Source organism: Arvicola amphibius, chromosome 12, assembly GCF_903992535.2.
Source record: "Arvicola amphibius chromosome 12, mArvAmp1.2, whole genome shotgun sequence".
In the NCBI taxonomy this organism is placed as follows: domain Eukaryota; kingdom Metazoa; phylum Chordata; class Mammalia; order Rodentia; family Cricetidae; genus Arvicola; species Arvicola amphibius.
The window spans coordinates 65,137,673-65,155,442 of record NC_052058.2 but is presented as its reverse complement, the minus strand read 5'-3'; the positions used below and the strand labels follow the sequence as shown (position 1 = coordinate 65,155,442).

At 41.3% G+C, this 17,770-nt stretch overlaps 1 protein-coding gene across 1 annotated transcript in view; it reads right to left on the bottom strand.

The window, feature by feature from the left end:
• Axdnd1 (axonemal dynein light chain domain containing 1) overlaps nt 1–17,770 on the bottom strand; it is an 82,666-nt gene that overhangs the window by 49,189 nt on the left and 15,707 nt on the right. Inside the window, exons 8-13 of the mRNA XM_038348565.1 lie at nt 17,209–17,330; nt 13,489–13,629; nt 12,000–12,104; nt 8,573–8,693; nt 2,300–2,401; nt 146–309 (exon numbers count right to left, since the gene is read on the bottom strand). Of these exons, the coding sequence (XP_038204493.1) occupies nt 146–309; nt 2,300–2,401; nt 8,573–8,693; nt 12,000–12,104; nt 13,489–13,629; nt 17,209–17,330 (755 nt within the window). The remainder of the gene's footprint in view (nt 1–145; nt 310–2,299; nt 2,402–8,572; nt 8,694–11,999; nt 12,105–13,488; nt 13,630–17,208; nt 17,331–17,770) is intronic.

Sequence of the window (17,770 nt, the reverse complement as noted above, 5' to 3'; positions counted from 1 at the left end):
ACTGGAAAGCACCTGTGTTCAAGGCCCAGTAAGGGATGTTCTTACCTCCCTGCAAACTCGGTGCTAGAGTAATTAATGATGGGGTTGGCTGCATTACCAGACATAATGCAATAAAATCAAAACAGCAAGATTCTTGCACACCCACATGTTAGTACTGAAGAACTTCTGCCATTTGAGAATCCCAGCTTTCACAGTTTGGGATTTTTCCTTTGTGGATTCCTCCGTTTGTTCCACATCCTGCTTAAATCTGTTCACTAACCTTTTCCATTTTTCTGTCAACTTCTGCAGCACTGCAAGGTCTGCAGTGTCCTAAAATACACAGAATCAAGGTGTTCATTTATTCATATAACAAACATTGATCGACATGTACCACTGAATCACTAGAAGAACTCACAGGAAGTGGGTCAAGTAGTTGGAAAGATAGTTCTCTCTTTGAACACTGTCAGAGACACCATGGCAATGGGTTTTCTGTGGGACATATTATTCGGAACAAGAATTTTCCCTTTGCAACAAGAACCTAGATTTCCCACAGGGTTTTTGCAGGGGCAAAATGACATACTGGCAAGAACAGAAACTGGAAAACCAGGCAGAACTGAATGTGAATTCTAGACAGTGACATTATTTAGTCTAAAGCTCATTTTTATTATCCATAAAATAAAGACACTAATATATACCTCAGAGGACTATTTTAACAGTTAGATGACAGGAACTGTAGAAATGGCGTGGTCATTAAGAATGCTTACTAATCTTCAGAGGGCTGGCCTGGGGTTCTATTCCCAGCACCCATATCTGGTGACTCATAACTGCAGTTCCAGGGAAGCTGATACCCTCTTGTGGCCTGAGGGCAACTGCACACACATGGTACACATAAACTCATACAGGCACACACACATGTACATAAATTTAAAAATAAGTAATTTAACTGGAAGGTGTTCCTCCCTCACAGCCCCCCCTACTCTCCATAGTTCTTTCTCACATTTCCTTAATAAACCTATGTTTGCTATGCTCAGAAGGGAGGAGCTTAATGACTGGTGTAAATGCTTTGACTTGATGAAAACGCACTAAATGCTAGTTTATTTTCTTTCTTGGGAATTGTCTTAGTTAGGGTTTTTATTGCTGTGAAGAGACCACAGCAGCTCTTATAAAGAAAACATTTAATTGGGGTATCTCGCTTACAGGTTCAGAGGTTCAGCCCATTATCATCATGGTGGTGAGCATGCAGGAAGACATGGTTCTAGAGCTGAGAGTGCTGCATCTTGCAGGCAGCAGGAAGTTGACTGATACATTGATTGGTATCCTGAGCATATGAAACCTCAAAGCCTGCCCCAACAGTGACACACTTCCTCCAAGGCCAAACCTCCTAATAGTGCCATTCCTTTTGGGGGTCATTTTCTTTCAAACCACCACAGTGATCAATACATTTTCTCATAAAATTGTTTAAGAATGCATCAATAATGTCTCCTTCCTCCCCCTTCTCCTCTTCTTCCTCCTCTCTTTGTAGCCCAGACTGACCTCAAATTTATGGCCCTCCTGTTTCAGCCTCCTGTGTTGTGGAATATAAATTAAACTAGGCAAAGATATGTTACATTATTTATGCTGCATTTGTTTAATTATGTAAACGTGTTGCTGTTTCACCTTGCCTTCCTAAGGTCTAAGAAACTAAATGGCCAATAGGAGGCAACAGAGTGATAGATGGGGCTGACAGGCAGAGAGAACAAGTAGGAGAAGGAATCTAGGGTCAGGAGAAGAGAACAATGGAGATAAGGAGGGACAGAGAAGACACAGAGTAGGAAATACACAATGAAAGAAAGGTTTAAAAAAAGCCCCAAGGCAAAACGTAGATAAAGTGAAACAGGTTAATTTAAGTTTTAAGAGCTGGTGGAACAAGCCTAAGTTAAGGCTGAGCTTTCATAATTAATAAGTCTCTGTATCATGATTTAGGAGCTGGTTGGTGGCCCAAAAGCAAGCCTGCTGTGCTCCCGAGTTCTGAGGTTCCAGGCATGCCCCACCACAACCAACCACCACCTCTTATTTTTCTTTTATCTTTTAAGCACTAATATATAAATAACTCTATGAAACTCTGGAGTGTTATTAGACTTAGATGTGTTGCTTTGATTACAATGGAAGACAATGCAATTAAGAGTCTTTATTCCTTCCCTTATATTTTCATTCTACCCACAACAAAGCATAACTATAGAACAGTACTTAAGAATCTACAGGTTTGGCAAAGCAAAGCATATGGCGTCAAAACATAACACTTACAGTCATTTTACCCATGACTTATGTAAACAGGATTTACCTTAGTTGACAGCATTATAATGAAATGCTTGGCATATTTATTCCAACCTTTTTCATTGAGGTAGAGTTTTTTAGCCAGTATGACTCTATTTCTTTCAATTACCTATAAAAGATGTACTATAATCAGGAATCTAAAACATTTTTAAACACCGTAATTTACTTATAATGTTTTCACATGTTGATTTTTATTCAGTCATTACTTTAATCAAAATTTCTTACTTTAATAATCTGAATCACAAATTTACACATTTTTAAGGACTACTGAACTGGAAGTACATTAGAGTTCAGGACTTCTGGGTAAGACGGAAGACCATAAACTGCCCTCCAGATAAAGAAAAGACAGACTAATCCTCACAGAGAGGACAGCTTCAGGATTTCACAAAGACAATGATGAACGACTGCAAAGGAAGCCAAGCTGTCCTAGAGAGATGACCCAACAGATAAAACCTGAGGACCTGGGTGCACATACCCAGAATCCAGGTAAAGCCAGCAGTGTGCACTTCTGTGTCCCCCCCTGTACATCTACAGCAAGATGGGAGCTGGATACAGGAAAGTCTCTGGAAGCTCTTGGGGCCAGCTAGCCTAGTGTTTACAGTGGCAGAGAGAGAGAAAGAGTGAGACAAAGACAGAGGCAGAGACTCTCTCTCAAACAAAGTGGAAGGTGAGGACCAAAGCCCAAAGTTGTCCTCTGACCTCCACTTAAGCAAAGCAGCATGTATATGCTATATCCTCCTCCTCCTCCTCCTCCTCCTCCTCCTCCTCCTCCTCCTCCTCCTCCTCCTCCTCCTCCTCCTCCTCCTCTTCCTCCTCCTCCTCTCTCTCCTCTCTCTCTCTCTCTCTCTCTCTCTCTCTCTCACACACACACACACACACACACACAGAAGAAAAATTAAAAAGAAAGCAAAGGAGCCAATCTGAACACAGCTCTCACTGCATCCCAACCCAAACAGAAGACTCGGCCAAGAGGTGAAGCCAGTAGCCCTGGTGAAGACCAGCTGGTCCACCCACAGAAGGACAAGCCCACAGTGTTCACAAACCTCAAAAACTGCTGCAGGTTTTGGTGAGGCAGTGATTTTTCTGGCAGACAGATCAGTAGAGGACAAGAATCTCATTCTGTCTCTCTCTGAGTTGGGAGACAGGAACTGGGTGTCATTTTGAGATCTAGTGCCTGAAAAATAGGCTACCCTGGGGTATCTTCCTCGGTCATTCTACCTTATTGTTTTATAAAAATGTATTTACGTTATTATTAGTGTGTAAGATAGTGGGGATGCATGTCATGGTGCACACAAGCAGATCTGAGAATGACTTGAGTTCTCCTCTCCACCTTTATGTGGGCTCTAGGGGCTGAATTAGGTCATTGGGTTTACATGCCAAGGACTTTCACCCAGTTAGCGATCTCACCAGCCCTGCAGCTTATCTTTTAACACAGGTCTCTCACTGAACCTGGCTAGCATGCTGTCTGTCTCGGCCACCACCCTGGGCTGGGCTTACAGACGTGTCTACACCTGGATGTTTCACAAGGGTTCTGGGAACTGACCTCGTCCTTATGCTTGCATGACAGGCATTATGTTGACTGAGCCATTGTCCCAGACCCTCTTTTCTGATTTTAAAAGAAATCAGTTCTGTTTTTCCCCATTTATAAAGGTTGATATGGTTTGTTGAATATAGCTATTATCATGTTGAGATATGTTCCTTTTATTTAGGTCTCTTGAGGACTTTTATCATGAAGGGATGTTGAACTTTTTAAAATGCCTTTTCTGTATCTAATCAGACACTGTGATTTTTGTCTATTTATAGAAGATATATATATATATATATATATATATATATATATATATATATATGATTTGTATATCTTGAACCAACCTTGAATCACTGGGGACAAAATCAACTTAGTCATGATTTTTGATCCTAGTGTATTCTTGAATATAATTTTAATATAAGTTTATGTGTCTATGTTTTCAAGAAAATTGATCTACAATTTTTCTGTTGTGTTCGTACCCAGCCTTTGTCCTGGGGTAACAGGAGCAGTGTAGAGAGAGTCTGGGGATGTCATTCCCTTCACATTATTGGAATAGTTTGAAGAATGTTGGTGTTAGTTCTTCCTTAAATGTTTGGGAACTTGGCAGTGAATCCATCCTTTCTTGGGCTTATCTTCGTGGGTTGTTTTTTTTTGTTTTTTGTTTTTTTTTTTTTTTTTTTTGAGATAGGGTCTCCCTATATTGTCCTGGCTGACTTAGAACTTGCTATGCAAGGTTGGCCTCAAACTCTCAGAAATCCATCTGCCTCTGTCTCCTGAGTGAGTGTTGAGATTAGAGGAGTGTACCATCTTGGCCACAGAGATCCTTTTAGTACTGTTTTAATCTTATTCTTAATTTAACTTTTAGTAAACCATATATATTTAGGAACTTATTTTTCCAGTTCATTTGCTTTGATTTTTTTAAGGTCTCATGGAGTCCAGGCTGGCCTCAAACTCTCTTTGTAGCTGAGGATGACATTGAACTCCTGATCCTTGTACCACTATACCCAGCTTATGGGGTCCTGGGGATCAAATTCAGGACCTCATGAATGCTAGGCAGGAACTCTACCAACTGAGCTCTATCCCTAGCCCACACAGTATCCAGATGTTTTTGTAGTTTTTAAAGCATCCAAAGTATTTCCTAATCCTCTGTATGTCATTGGAATCTACCATTAATGTCCCCTTTACACACACATACACACACATATACACACACACAATTTTAACATAAATTCAGGAATAAGGCAAAAGTGCTCAGTGTCACCACCCTTATTCAGTACAGTGGTTGACATAGTCCTGTGTGTGACAGATGTGGTGGTTTGAATGAGAATGGCCCCACAGTCTCATATGTTTGAGCAGTTGGTCCCCAGTTGGTGGAACTGTTTGGGAAGGATTCAGAGATGTGGCCTTGTTGGAGGAAGTATGTCACTGGGGGCAAATTTTGAAGTTTCAAAAGAATGACACAATTCCCTGTGTACCCTCTTGTTGACTGAGGTTTCTGTTCTGCCAGGTTCCTGCAATCATTAAGTCCCAAAGAAATCACACAGAAGTCTACACTAGTTATAAACTGATTGGCCTAGTAGCTCAGACTTATTAACTCTTATAACTTATATTAGCCATTATTCTTGTCGATGTTAGCCACATAGCTCAGTACCTTATTCGGCAGGGCAGTTACATCTCGCTTGCTCTGTGGCCAGGTCAGGATTGCAGACTCGGACTTCGTTTTTCCCAGAATTCTCTTGTTCTCATTGACCCACCTCTACTTCCTATCTGGTTGTCCCACCTATACTTCCTACCTGGCTACTAGTCAATCAGCATTTATTTAAAATATAATTGACGGAATACAGACCATAGTCCCACACCACCCCTTCTCTGCCTCCTGGTTTTAGATCAGGATGTGAGTTCTCAGCTGTTTCTGCCACCATGCCTTTGCTCCACCATCATGGACTCTCACCCTCTAAAACCATAAACACAACTAACACTTTCTTTCATAAGCTGGCATGGCATGGTGTTTTATCATCGCAATAGAAAAGCAACGAAGAGAGAAGTTGGTACCAGGAAGTATATTACTGCTATGACAGACCTGTCAATGTGGTTCTTTTAAGAGGAAAGTGGAAAACTTTGAGACTTTTGACTAGAAAAGAGGTCGAATGCTATAAGCAGAGCTTAATGGGCCATTGTAGTGGGAGTTTGGAAGACAGCGTGCTGAGATAAATGTGGACTAGAGGCTCCAGAGGGTTCAAAGGAAAACAATATTAGAACTGGGGTAGAGAATATTCTTGTGATGTTTTGGCAAAGACAACGCTTCTTTCTGCCCTTGTCCAAAGAATCTGCCTGAGGCTAAATTTAAGCAATGAACTAAATAATTTGATAGAGGAGATTTTAAGATAGCCTTACTGACTCTGTCATGTGGTTATTAGTAATCACTCTTATGCAGGTCTATAATGAAATAAGCAAGTAAGAGAAAAAGAAATTTTAAATGTGCAGTTTGAAGTAGAAAAGGCCTTGGGAAATTGAATTTTGGCACCAAGGCTTTTGTTTTGTTTTGTTTTTTATTTATTTTTATTAAGCTCTACATTTTTCTCTGCCCCCCCTTTCCCTCTCCCCTTCAATCCTCCCCCCCAAGGTCCCCATGCTCCCAATTTACTCAGGAGATCTTGTCTTTTTCTACTTCCCATGTAAATAAGATCTATGTAATTCTCTTTTAGTGTCCTCATTGTTGTCTAGGTTCTCTGGGATTGGGGTTTGTAGGCTGGTTTTCTTTGCTTCATGTTTAAAAACCACCTATGAATGAGTACATGTGATAATTGTCTTTCTGTGACTGGGTTACCTCACTCAAAATAATGTTTTCTAGCTCCATCCATTTTCCTGCAAAATTCAAGATGTCATTTTTTTTCTGCTGTGTAGAATTCCATTGTGTAAATGTACCACATTTTCCTCATCCATTCTCCGGTCAAGGGGCATTTAGTTTGTTTCCAGGTTCTGGCTATGACAAACAATGCTGCTATGAACATATGTCATTGTGGCATGGTTGAGCATCATTTGGATATATACCCAAAGGTGGTATTACTGGGTCTGGCACCAAGGCTCTTATGATTTTCCTTCCCCCTCATCTCCCTACTCCCCATCCATAGCCTCTGAACCTCACTCCTCCCTACCACCCAGTCTCTTTTCCTCTGTTGTTTTTGGTTTTTTGTTTTGTTTTTAGAGACAGAGTTTCTCTGTACAGCTTAGCCTGTGCTGGAACTCACTCCGTAGCAGGTTGTCCTTGAACTCAGAGATCCCCCTGCCTTTGCCTCCCAAGTGTTGGGATTAAAGAACACCACACCCAGTTTTCTCCTCTTTTACATCCCACACGTCCTTTCACCTTCCCCCACCCTCCCTCAGCACCTGTTTTACCCTCTTTTATTCTCCTATCTAGTTTTCCAGCTTTGCCCACATTTACAACCCTCATACACATACAGATTTTACAAAGCCTAGTTTTTCTGCTTGTTTGTTCATTTGTTTTTGTTTCTTGAGACAGAGTCTCACTATGTATCCATGGCTGTCCTGGAACTCACTATGTATCATAAAATATTCATTTATATTCATAATTGATTCTAATACATTTGTAATATCATGGTTTTTACATTTTAAAATGTAATTCTTTCTTGGACTTACTTTTTTCCAAGTAAGAAAGTTTTGATTCCACTGCCCAGTATGTAAGCTTTCTCTCTAGGTTTAGGATACCTGCACATTTTGATAGAATTCCTTCTGTATGTTCTCCAAGCAACTGACAAGCCATTACGTGGTACTAATGAGTACTTTGGCACAGCTCTATCATGCAGGCTGTCTGCAAGGAGCCACCAGTGGAATTTTGAACCAATCCAGCTGGGTCAGATTTTTAAATTTTCTATGGGTCAGAACTCAATGTTATTACCTACCATCCCTAGGGTCAGAACAGGGAGACAGCATATATGGGTCTTTAAAATGTAGATTCTTGTGGGATTTGCTCTCACTGTAAACCATTACTGCCATGATCTACGGGTTCCCTCACTCATTTGTCAAAGTATAATAACCCACATGACATGATAGCCAACGACCCTAATATGATTACCTGAGGTGAACAACAAAGAGCTACCTTTTATAGACACTAGAATTAGTATACATTAGCCATACTACCTTCTCTAGGGATTAGTATTTATTATATCTAAAAATTAGCATACATCAAAGTTAAAAGTGTTAATATATGCCCAAACCAAAATAAAAAAAAAGAATTTATAGTCATAGTTTATAGGTTCCAGCTAAAGAAGAAAACAGCCCAGAATTACACAACAGCTAATTACCCAACAGAGGGCTAAAGAGATGGCTCAGTGGTTAAGAGCACTGCCTGCTCTTCCAAAGGTCCTGAGTTAATTCCCAGCAACCACAGGTAGCTCACAACCATCTGTAATGAGATTCGGCGCCCTCTTGAGGAAGAGACCTACTTGGTCAGCTGTCCTCATCAACTTAGACCATGAAATCCAGTATGAGCAAGTTCAACAGAACCACCATATATGGGCTGCCCATGCATGCTTCAGCATTGCCAGGGCATAAATTTCAATTTCAGTTACCTAACAGAGGAAAGAAACTTTCCATCTACAGTGCCCGTAAAACCTATGATTTGATCCATAAATATCTTCTTTCTTCTTGTCCCTTTTGTGTGTGTTATTTAAAACTGTCAAATGAAATGTTAGTCAATATCAGAGCATGAATTGTAAGTTCAGATGAACAAACCTTTAGCGCCAATTCGTATGTGGCTGAGCTCCAAATGTCTCTTTCTGACATCAGCAGTTTGATGTCATTCTCCATCCTCCCTCTCTGTAATGTATATAAGTCATGGTAATCTTCTACTATTCTAAAAGAAAGTTAAGAAATATCTATTTAGATACTTAACAAATCTTTGTTATGAAAATAAGCAACCTGTTCCTTCAAGCCTCTTCACAAGGTAATTGGTATACTTGTTGGGTAGATTGATAACACCTTTCAGAGTCAAATAAAAAAGTTCACATTTTATTTTCAAATATTATGGTAGTCATGACAAAAATAATACACCCAATGGACCTTCTAAATATCATTGTATCTAATGAGCAAGTTAGAAAAAGCCCCAAGAGGTGGCTCGGTGGGTAGGAGCACTTGCCTTGCAAGTCCGATGCCTCCCTGAGTTCAGATCCCCAGGAACAACATAAAAAGTCAGATGCCGTAGCACGTACCTAATCCCAGAACTCCTAAAGTGAGCCTGGAGGCAGAGACCGGAAGTTTGTTCAATAGCTACCTGGAGTATACAAGCACAGTGGCAGAAACAAGAGAGACCCTGGCTTAAACAAGGTGGAGGGCAAAAACTGACCTTGTGAGCTGTCCTCTCACCTTCACAGGTGTGTGCCTGGATGTGCGCGCATGCACACACACACACACATACACACACAGAGAGTAGATAAATGTGATGAAAAAATAAACACAGAAATCACAAAGTGACTGTGGTCCTTTTTTTTTTTTTTGGCTTTTTGAGACAGGGTTTCCCTGTAGTTTCTAGAGCCTGTCCTGGAACTAGCTCTTGTAGACCAGGCTGGCCTTGAACTCAGAGATCCGCCTGCCTCTGCCTCCCAAGTGCTGGGATTAAAGGAGTGCACCACCACCGCCCAGCTGACTGTGGTCCTTTGAATGGCCCTGATACACTCATAGATTTGAATGATTAATCACCAGGCAGTGGCATGGTATGGCCTTGTTGTGGGTATGGTTTGTTGGAGGAAGTGTGTCACTGGGAATGGGCTTTGAGGTTTCAGATGCTCACAATAGGCCCAGTCTCTCTCTTCCTACTGCCTGCCAATTTGGATGTAGACCTCTCAGCTCCCTCTCCAGCACCATGTCTGCCTGTGTGCCATCATGCTCCCTACCATGCTAATAATCGGCTAAACCTCTGAACCATAAGCCAGCCCCAATTAAATGTTTTCCTTTGTAAGAGTTGCTGTGGTCGTGGTGTCTCTCCACAGCTATAGGACATTAACTAAGACAGGCAAATGGTATTTTCCCTCATTAATGTTAACTTTGCTAACAGACTTAAAGTGCAGTGACACAGAATTATATTCTTGGCTTGAGTCAGGAACTGCCACTTTAAGTCTTCTTCCATGTGCTCAAAATAATTGAGAGGAAAGTCACTAGGTGGGCACACAGAGAAAAGTTCCTGGGGCTGTACCTTCATGATGTGTTTTCCTTTCTGCCTGACAGACGACAATTTTGTAAAAATAACGAATACCCTAATTTATAAAAGAGCAAAAATGGGGGCTGAAAGATGACTCGGGCACTAGGAACTCTTGCTGTTCTCGCAGAGGACTTGTATTTGGCTTCCACTGCCCAAACAGTCGCTCACAACCATCCACGGTACATGACATGTGCAGACAAAATACCACACAGATAAAATAAAATAAAATAAAATAAAATAAAATAAAATAAAATGGGTTTAAAGTGGAGAGAATAGAGGAAGAAGGTACACGGCCCCTGGTTTCCATGATGCACACGCAGGTGATCACAGACGTACACATACATATACACCACATCACACACTTTTTTAAAGAATTGAAAGTTTTACAAGAAAGAATGAGAAGAGCATTCACACTGCTGTCTTTAGACTTAATTTATTAATATTAATTACATTGATTGAATGCATTAGTGATTAACTGAGTCACCAATAATGTATCAGTGTCATATGAAGGAAAGAAATAAAACACATCCCCTTGTTGTCATTTAACCAAGAGCAAATCAAGATTTAAATCTCTACTTCATGCAAACTCTTTTCTCTGTGTGTGTGTGTGTGTGGTGTTTGTCTGTTGTGTGTCTGTGTGTGTCCCTAACAAAAGGCTTTGAACAGCACAGAAAGCATCATATGGGAAAGGAAAGGGACGCTTTACAGACATCTTTAACAGTTTTACAAGGGATTAAGTTCCTGACTCCAGCTGACCCAGGTGACCCTGACAACAAACAGTACTACAACAAACAGTACACTGTTGTTTATCAACCAATATCCATAATGGACATTCGTTTTAGAAGACTGCTTTCAATGTTTGTATTTGCTGTTTCCAGGCAACATCATAGCACACACGCATTGTTCTGGGCCAGGGGCATGAAAGAGTACATAATTTAAGACGGTAGCTATGCAGTAGCTTAAGTTGTAAAGTTTACTACTTGGAGCCAGGTGGTGGTGGTGCACACCTGAGGGAGGAGAGTCATCTGTCTATGTGTTACTTTCATGGTTAATAGAGAAACTGCCTTGGCCCTTTAATAGGACAGAAAATTTGGTATGCGGAGTAGACAGAACAGAATTCTGGGAGAGAAGGCAGACGCTTCAGGTAGTTGCCATATGCAGTCTCCATGCTTCTCTCCAAGACAAATGCAGGTTAAGATCTCTCCTGGTAAGCGACCACCTCATGGTGCTACACAGATTACTAAATATGGGTTAAAGCAAGATGTGAGAATTAGCCAATAAGAGGCTGAAACTAATGGGTCAGGCAGTGGTTAAAAGAATACAGTTTCCATGTAATTATTTTGGGTAAAGCTAGCCGGCGGCCGGGAGCTGGGAAGCGGACCACAGCTCCATCTACACACACCTTTAATCCCAGTACTTGGGAGGCAGAGGCAGATGGTCCTCTCCAAAGCTACACAGAAAAACCCTGTGTCAAAACAAAAAAGAAACAAACAAAAAAAAACCCATGAGGTTCATTGTTATAATGTTCTCTTAAAGGCAGGTTAAGCTAAGAGCTGAGCACACAGTGGGATATCAGCCTTACGTCCTAAGTGAAGTCTTTCTGTGAGGTCCAGCAGGAGCTCCAGTCTCTTCCAATGCAAACAATAAGTTCAGAATATTGCATTGCCACACCAATGCTTTCACCGTATTTCAGGGGACAGACAGATGTGGTTCTTGTGGCAACTGTCTGCCTTGTGACCTTAGAGTGCCAGAGCAGTCAGGGGCAGGATACAAACATGACATGTGCCCATAAGGCTTCATTAACTGACACTGAGCCAGAGATGGCACCTGAAGGGCTCTATTAACTGTCACCGTCATAATAACCCTAGGAAGCAGGCATTGGTGCAGCCTGGGTTCTACATATGGAGAATCAGATGATTAAACATCTCTTTCCATTATCAAGTACTATAAGCTTTGGCAACTCACTTTGCATTTTTTTCTGCTTCCAAAATAGCTTCTGCCAAATCCTTCTGGGCTTTCTCTGCTTCCTTTGTTAATTTGCTGTCATGGGCCCGAACCAGACAAAGTTCCCTGGAGGGGGGGGGGGGGCACGGAGGAAAGAAATTTCAAACTCAAAAACTTCCAAAAAAGTTTCGACCCCAGAAACCAGACTTGCATATAATCTCTGTGCATCCCCTCCTTTCATTTTCTACCCTCAAACCAAGGTGAAACCTCCAGCACACATCGTGGATGGACTCTCGTCAGGTTTGGCAATGGACATGGGCTGACAGGAAAAGCAAAACCATGTGACAGGTGCATCTTCTAGAACACAGCAGGAGCAGATGCTGTACCCACTCTGGTCTGCCTTGCCTGTGCTCTTCATTCTTGCCATTGGTCATCTTGATACAAGGTTAGCCACAAACCATATTGCTATGGTGATGTGGGAGGTGACGAATGCTGTGAATATGTTTTATTGCCATTGGTTAATGAACAAGCTGCTTTCAGCCAATGGCTTAACAGAGTAAAGCCAGGCTGAAAGAGATATATAGAGAGAGTAGGCAGAAGCAGAGTCACGCCATGTAGCCCCCGGAGGAGATAGACACAAGCCACCAGCCAGAACCTTTGCCAGTAAACCACGAGCCTCATGGTAAAATATAAAATAATAGAAATGGGTTAATTTAAAATATAAGAGTTAGCTAGCAACATGCTTAAGTGATTAGCCAAGTGGTGTTTTAATTAATATAGTTTCTGTGTGATTATTTCAGGTCTAAGCAGCCAGGAATGAACAAGCAGTCTTCAATAACAAATTGGTGCCCTCTGCCAACACTACAGTATATTTATTTTCTTTGGGATTTGAACACTAACATCTACAATCCTAGATGTGTTCCGGAAACATGATTAAAATAAGTATCTATAATGTGGAACAAGTTCTTCTCTATCAAATACAGGCAGAATTTTAGTTTTCAGTTTAAAAGAGTAAGCCAGCCTTCTGCCTCTCTCCCAGGACCCAGCTTAACCACTCCTCTCCATTGTTGTCGGGCTGCTTGTTCATTTCCCGGCTGCCCAGACTCCTGAAATAATCACACAGAAACTATATCATTTAAATCACTACTTGGCCAATCACTTAAGCATATTGCTAGCTAGCTCTTCCATCTAGAATTAACCCATTTCCATTAATTTATATTTTACCACAAGGCTTGTGGTCTACCAGCAAGGTTCTACCTTACAGCTCACATCTTTCCCCTATGGCAGCTACATGGGGTCTCCTGACTCCACCTTCTGTCTTCCAGCATTCCATTTAGTTTTCCCTGCCTAGCTCTATTCTGCCCTATCACAGGCCCAAAACAGCTTCTTTATTAACCAGTGGTATTCACAGCATACAGAAGGGAATTCCACATCACTCCACGATTCTCTACTATGGATAAAAACAGGGTTCTGCCTTCTTCTTTGTGTGGAGGAGCACTAAGGTTTTCACCTGGTCAACTCCTCAATCACATTCTTGAAGTTATACAGTTCTTCTAAGATGCGCTGGTCCATCATCCGCTGAGTTACCAAGTCTTTGTAGAAATCAATCATCTGTCGAGCAATTTGGTCAAGCATTTGCACATATTTCTCTCTGCAGGAGAAACAAAGGAAAAGGAAAAGAAGAGAGACAGGAAGAGGAATGCAAGCAAGAAAGTACTGTTAGGAAAATAAATGGCCAATAGGCAGACACGAACTGTATGTGGGGAAAAGGACAGAAAGAAAAAAGGAACCAGGCTCCTGTCCCACAGCAGACACACAGTAAGTCAGCTATGATGAGACAGAACCGGAGACATGGCTACTAGGAATGTAAATAATATCTGTGATATAAACAAAAACAGAATGTGTTTTAGTTCTTCTAAATTATAAACTCCTGAGAGAAGAACAATGTCATAATCTATATACTAATAACCAGAGTGCCTTGAATACAGTGAGATTTTCATATACTTGAATTCATAGGTGACACTTTCCTCAAACTGACTAAACATGAAAAGATACCAACTATTTAAAATCTATTCAGATACTTTTACCCAGAACAGTTGTTTCTTTTGCTCTTAGTCCTTATCTCGTCACCCTTGGCTTTATTCTGAGCTTGACCCCGTGGGCTGCTGTTCTGTTGTCTCTCGACACTCCTCACAGTGGTCTATTTACTTCTTTCCTGATCCTAACCAGGCTCTAATGATTTTGCTTCTACCTCCTCAAACCGGTCAGACAGCAGGAAGAGGAAATCCATACTGGAGGTGTGGCTCAGCAGGGAAGGGCCTCCTGTGCCCTCATACACACAATACACAAACACAAAATAATAATAATTTTTACTGAACCTCATAGAAGAGAAAAGTGGGGAGTATCCTTGAATGGAAAGTATCTTGAATAGGGAGTATCCTTGACACAGGAGATCACTTCCTAAATATAACACCAGTAGCACAGACACTGAGAGCAACGATTAATAAATGGGACCTTCTAAAACTAAGAAGCTTCTGTAAAGCAAAGGACAACAGTCAACAAGACAAAATGACAGCCTACAGAATGGGAAAATCTTCACCAACCCTACATCTGACATAGAGATGATCTCCAAATTATATAAAGAAGTCAAGAAACTAGACATCAAACTACCAAATAATCCAATTAAAAAATGGGGTACAGATCTAAACAGAGAATTCTCAACAGAAGAATCTCAAATGGCCAAAATACACTTAAGGAAATGCTCAACATCCTTAGTCATCAGAGAAATACAAATCAAAATGACTCTGAGATACCATCTAACACCGATCAGAATGGCTAAGATCAAAACCACCAATGACAGCTTATGCTATGGAGGAAGGGGAACGTTCCCCATTGTTGATGAAAGTGCAAATTTGTGTAGTCACTTTAGAAATCAGTATGGTGGTTATTTCTCAAAAAATTAGGAATCAATCTACCTCAAGACCCAGCAATACCACTTTTGGGTATAAACCTAAAGGAGACACAATCACATCACAAGGACATTTGCTCAACTATGTTCATAGCAGCATTATTCTTAATAGACAGAACCTGGAAACAACCTATATGCCTCTCAACTGAAGAATGAATAAAGAAAATGTGGTACATTTACACAATGGACTTTACTCAGAGATAAAAATAAATGACATCTTGAAATTTGCAGACAAATGGGCAGAACCAAAAAAAACAAACAAAACAAAACAAAACAAAAAAAAGACACATCCTGAGTGAGGTAAACACAGATGTAGAAAGATAAATAATCATATGTAGTCACTCATAAGAGGCTACACATATAATATGCACTCACTCATAAGTGGATACCAGACATAAAGCAAAGGATAACCAGCCTACAGTCCACAATCCCAGAGAAGCTAGAACTCTCTTCCAGAAACAGATGGAAGCAGATGCAGAGATCCACAACTGACCACTGGGCCGAGCTCCCAGAGTACAGTCGAAGAGAGGGAGGAGTGATAATATGAACAAAAGGGTCAAGACCACAATGGGGAAACCCACAGAATCAGCTGACCCAAGCTAGTAAGGAGCTCACTAACTCTGGACTGACAACTGAGGAACCTGCATAAGACCAAACTAGGCCCCCTGAATGCAGGTGACAATGGTGTGGCTTGGGCAGTGTGTGGGGCTACTGGCAGTGGGACGAGGATCTAACCCTAATGCATTAACTGACTGGGTGGAGCCCATTCTCTACGGAGAGATACCGTGCTCAGCCTAGGCCCAGCATGGGGGGAGGGGGTGGTAAGGGTCTTGGTCCTTTCTCAATGAGTGATGGGACAGAGGATGGGGTGGGGGGAAGGTGGGAGGAGCAGGAAGAAAGAAGGGAGGGGGAACTGGGATTGGTATGCATAAATAAATAAATAAATAAATAAATAAATAAATAAATAGTAAAAAGATAATTTTTAAAAAGAAACTGATAGACTGGGTACGACAGTGCATGCCTTTAATCCATCCAAGGCACCAGAGTTTGTGAGTTCAAGGCCAGTCTGGTCTACACAGCAAATACACAGCCTGCCAGGACTACATAGTGAGATGCTGAATTTAAAAAGAAAAAGAAAGAAAGAGAGAGGGGGGAAGAAAGGGAGGGAGGGAGGGAAGGAGAGAGAGAGAGAGAGAGAGAGAGAGAGAGAGAGAGAGAGAGAGAGAGAGAGAGAGAGAAAGTGATGTTCAGGAAGCTCTTACAACTTTCCCTGGTTTCACAGAGAGTGAAATACAGATATATTGTTTGGCCAATGTATTCTTTCAGTTTTTTGGAGAGAACCAAAGCCTAAGGAGGATAATCATAGTAACAATAGTATTTATCACTTTTTTACCATTGATGATCACATATACTGAGCACCTATTTCTATTTCAATTTTAATCAAGTCGTTATGACTCTGAGATAGGGCTGTGTGTACTCACAGGTGCGCCGACAACATGGCACCTGTGGAGGTCAGGGGGCAATGTTCTGGAGTTGGCTCTCTCCTTCCGCTGTGGATTTCAGGTCATCAGGCATGCGTGGCAAACACTGCTACCCACTGGCCCTGTCTTCACTCACCAGCACTGCGTTCTCATTTAAATCTCACCACAGTCAGGCATGGTGGTTCATACCTATAAGGCTATATAACAAGTTTGAGGCCAGCCTGAGCTACATAAGACTCTTTCAATAATTAATAATTAATTTACTCTTTCCCCTGCCCTATGAAGCATCTCAGTACTTGACACAGAATGAGCACTCAACAAACACCACTGGCCTAGGAGTGGATAGTGAGCATCTCAGTACTTGACACAGAATGAGCACTCAACAAACACCACTGGCCTAGGAGTGGGTAGTGAGCATCTCAGTGCTTGACACAGAATGAGCACTCAACAAACACCACTGGCCTAGGAGTGGATAGTGAGCATCTCAGTACTTGACACAGAATGAGCACTCAACAAACACCACTGGTCTAGGAGTGGATAGTGAGAGGACAAAAGCTTGGGCTTTTAGATCTTAGCCAAGATGGAGACTTTACATTAGTTCATAGAGATATTTTTGTATCTTTCTCAAAAGCAGGTGCAAGCACACCTCAACACGTTCAAAAAGATGCATGATGGCAGTAGTACAGTGGCTCCTATTAACCTTTATAATTAATATGCACTAATATTTATAATTCAGATTTTTGAAATGGGGAACCTGAAACATTCCGTTAACATTTCTAACCTGATTTTGGATAGTAGCTCTCCTCTATCTATACAATCCACGCTGACTTGTCGAATTAGTTCATGAAATACTGTGTTGTAAATGGTCTGTTCCTTTTTCAACACATGTAGGAGTTGGTGCATCTGCCGGAGGTAAACCAGATAATCAGTGTTTATCTATCGCTACACACTGTATAAGAACTATCACATCGTACTCCATATATATGCATAATATGTCCATTAAATAAAACTAAGAGCTGCGCATTGGTGGCGCACGCCTTTAATCCCTGCACTCAGGAGGCAGAGGCAGGGAGATCTCTGTGAATTTGAGGCCAGCCTGGTCTACAAGAGCTAGATCCAGGACAGGCTCCAAGGCTACAGAGAAACCCTGTCTCAAAAAATAAAATAAAATAAAATAAAATAAAATAAAATAAAATAAAATAGAGGGCTGGAGAGATAGCTCAGTGGTTAAGAGCACTACCTGCTCTTCCAAAGGTTCTGACTTCAATTCCCAGCAACCACATGGTGGCTCACAACAATCTGTAATGAGATCTGGTGCCCTCTTCTGGCCAGCAGGCATACAT